At 31.9% G+C, this 2,259-nt stretch overlaps 1 protein-coding gene across 1 annotated transcript; it reads right to left on the bottom strand.

Annotated features, from left to right (window-relative positions):
* Positions 1 to 332: 332 nt before the first annotated feature.
* LOC128183631 (uncharacterized) lies at positions 333 to 1,926 on the bottom strand. Its single transcript, XM_052852736.1, has 7 exons — positions 1,852 to 1,926; positions 1,521 to 1,719; positions 1,322 to 1,429; positions 944 to 1,100; positions 691 to 809; positions 502 to 558; positions 333 to 415 (listed from the first exon to the last, which is right to left on the bottom strand). The coding sequence occupies exons 1-7, from the start codon at positions 1,924 to 1,926 to the stop codon at positions 333 to 335; spliced, it is 798 nt and encodes a 265-aa protein (XP_052708696.1).
* Positions 1,927 to 2,259: the final 333 nt, after the last annotated feature.

The following is a 2,259-nucleotide window of genomic DNA, read 5'->3' as shown; positions in this document are numbered from 1 at the left end:
TCGGAGTTGCCTTAACCTACCTACGCAAATAGCCAAACACAAAAATTCCGAAAATGTTAGAATAATGATAATGACATTTGAATTAGACATATTGATTTTTTTTATTGATACAAATGTTATCAAATCATTGATAGTTTCGCATTCGCTCTTTTTTTTCATTTTTTCTAGGAGTGGGGAGGTATCATAATAATAGCGTTAGTGACTCGAAACCCTTTTAGTAAAATGTATCTATCTGCCTTTAGCATCGGGCAACATATCATCCTTATTGATACTATAAAAAATACACCTATATACGTTTTCCTCATATATGTTACTATACAATAGTGCATGGTTTAGAGGGATTTCTCTACTTGTGCTTCAGAAATCATGTTACTTTCCTCATCAGACTTGCTGCTTTGGACGACCCTCGTGCAACCTAAAAAATATAAGTAGGACTACATGTACAAACATTGTGTGTTGCTAAATATTTTTAAAGAGTTTCTCAAACACGCTATTTTATACCTTTTCCTGTCGTGCTGTTGAAACATAAAGGAATACAGTGTGGAATGAGGAATATACCTTGAAAAAAATATACATGCACATGTTATAGCATTATCATTTATGTCGAACCATTCATTAAAATTACTTGCTAGGAATTACTCAAATTGCAAAAATTAACACCAAACGTAGGTTTTAACGCAGAGCATACACCTTGCGTTTGTTGGTTTTCTTCGGTTTGTCGTTGACATCGACCAATACAGAGAAAAGCAATGAGGATAATCAGGAAAACCAAAACGACTAACGCCGTAACGCTCAGTCCAATCACCACACTGTTTAACAAATTACATATGTCATAAAACAACATGCAATGAAATAATCATACATTTTACTTTTAACAGCGTGGAAGAAAATGTAGTCTTAATATTTCGATCAATGGTTTTGTTTAATCTATTAAAGAACTTACCTTAGGTTTGTTTTTACATGAAATGACACGTTTTCCTGTGACAACATCGATACGTATCGTGTAGTGTAGGAATCACTGCTAACGTCTAGTGACTGTTTAGTTCTTTGTGAATTATTTATCTGTTCCGTACGCTTCACATGATCATAACATTCAGGATCTGCAAATATAATACAAAAACTCTAACCTTTTTTTAATCTTTATAAACCTAAGCAAATTCAAAAATTGATTTCCCATAGCTAAAATAAAAAATTGATCAAGATGCAAACATAAATCTTTGAACTTAACGTAAAACAGTAAAATTAGCTTCTGATCAATCTGATGTATCATATCATTAACAACATTGTGAGTGTTTTTAGAAAGGCATTTCAAGATACTTACTTCTCAATGCATCACTAGAATTGTAGACTTCTGGACATTTTTGACATTTTGTGTTATCATTCCGCTGTATTCTATTTCCTCCAAAGTTAAATTCAGCACAAACCTTTCCTTGAAAAGATAATTATGTTTTTGTTATTCAATTTTATTTGCTTTTTAAAATACGGAACGAATTTATGACACTTCAAACTTGATAATTTACCAATAATCAGTTGGCTTGGTGCACAGACTTCAACAGTTACATTTTTCCATGCATTTATTACACAGTGGTATTCGAAAGATTTGCAACTATGTGCAATTTGTTTACAGTTTTTCCTATTGCCTGCTTCTCTCCATTCATCGACTGTTCTGGGACATGATTCCACATACACAGCTGACAATGTTGACTCGGGACAACTTGCCTATGCAAAAATCATTTTCATTTATTATTTTAACAAAAGTGCACGTAGTCACAACCAGATTTTAAAAACGACGATTTTCATCAATTACAATATGCAAAATAAATAATAATACTTGTAACTCATTTAGATTACCTCATTATTTGTTGAAACCAATCCACACATTATTTTCAGAACCACAAGAATAGTAATCATGGTTATGTGAATCATTGTAACTGCAAAGATTTTTAATGGAGATTACAATCCTTTAAATATGAAAAACCGATGAGTAATTGTCCAAGTGAAAAACATAGCTACTAATAGAATAAGACCAACTGCATCAGAAAATAATATATGAACTTGATAGAAGATTCTTAAATATTTTTTCTTTTTAAAAATTCCCTCTATAGCTTTAATAGGTTATTCCCTTCAACGTGAAAGGTGTTTTACGCTTTTAAACCCGTACAACTTAAACCAGTGCTCTACAAATACGGCATAATAGACCCAGTTTAAACATCTCTTATTACATCAGCATTTTTTGAATGCAAGAGAACACATTGTCAC

This window comes from Crassostrea angulata, chromosome 5 (genome assembly GCF_025612915.1).
Source record: "Crassostrea angulata isolate pt1a10 chromosome 5, ASM2561291v2, whole genome shotgun sequence".
NCBI lineage: Eukaryota > Metazoa > Mollusca > Bivalvia > Ostreida > Ostreidae > Magallana > Magallana angulata.
The sequence above is the reverse complement of the archived record's forward strand: the minus strand, read 5'-3'. Positions and strand labels throughout refer to the sequence as shown.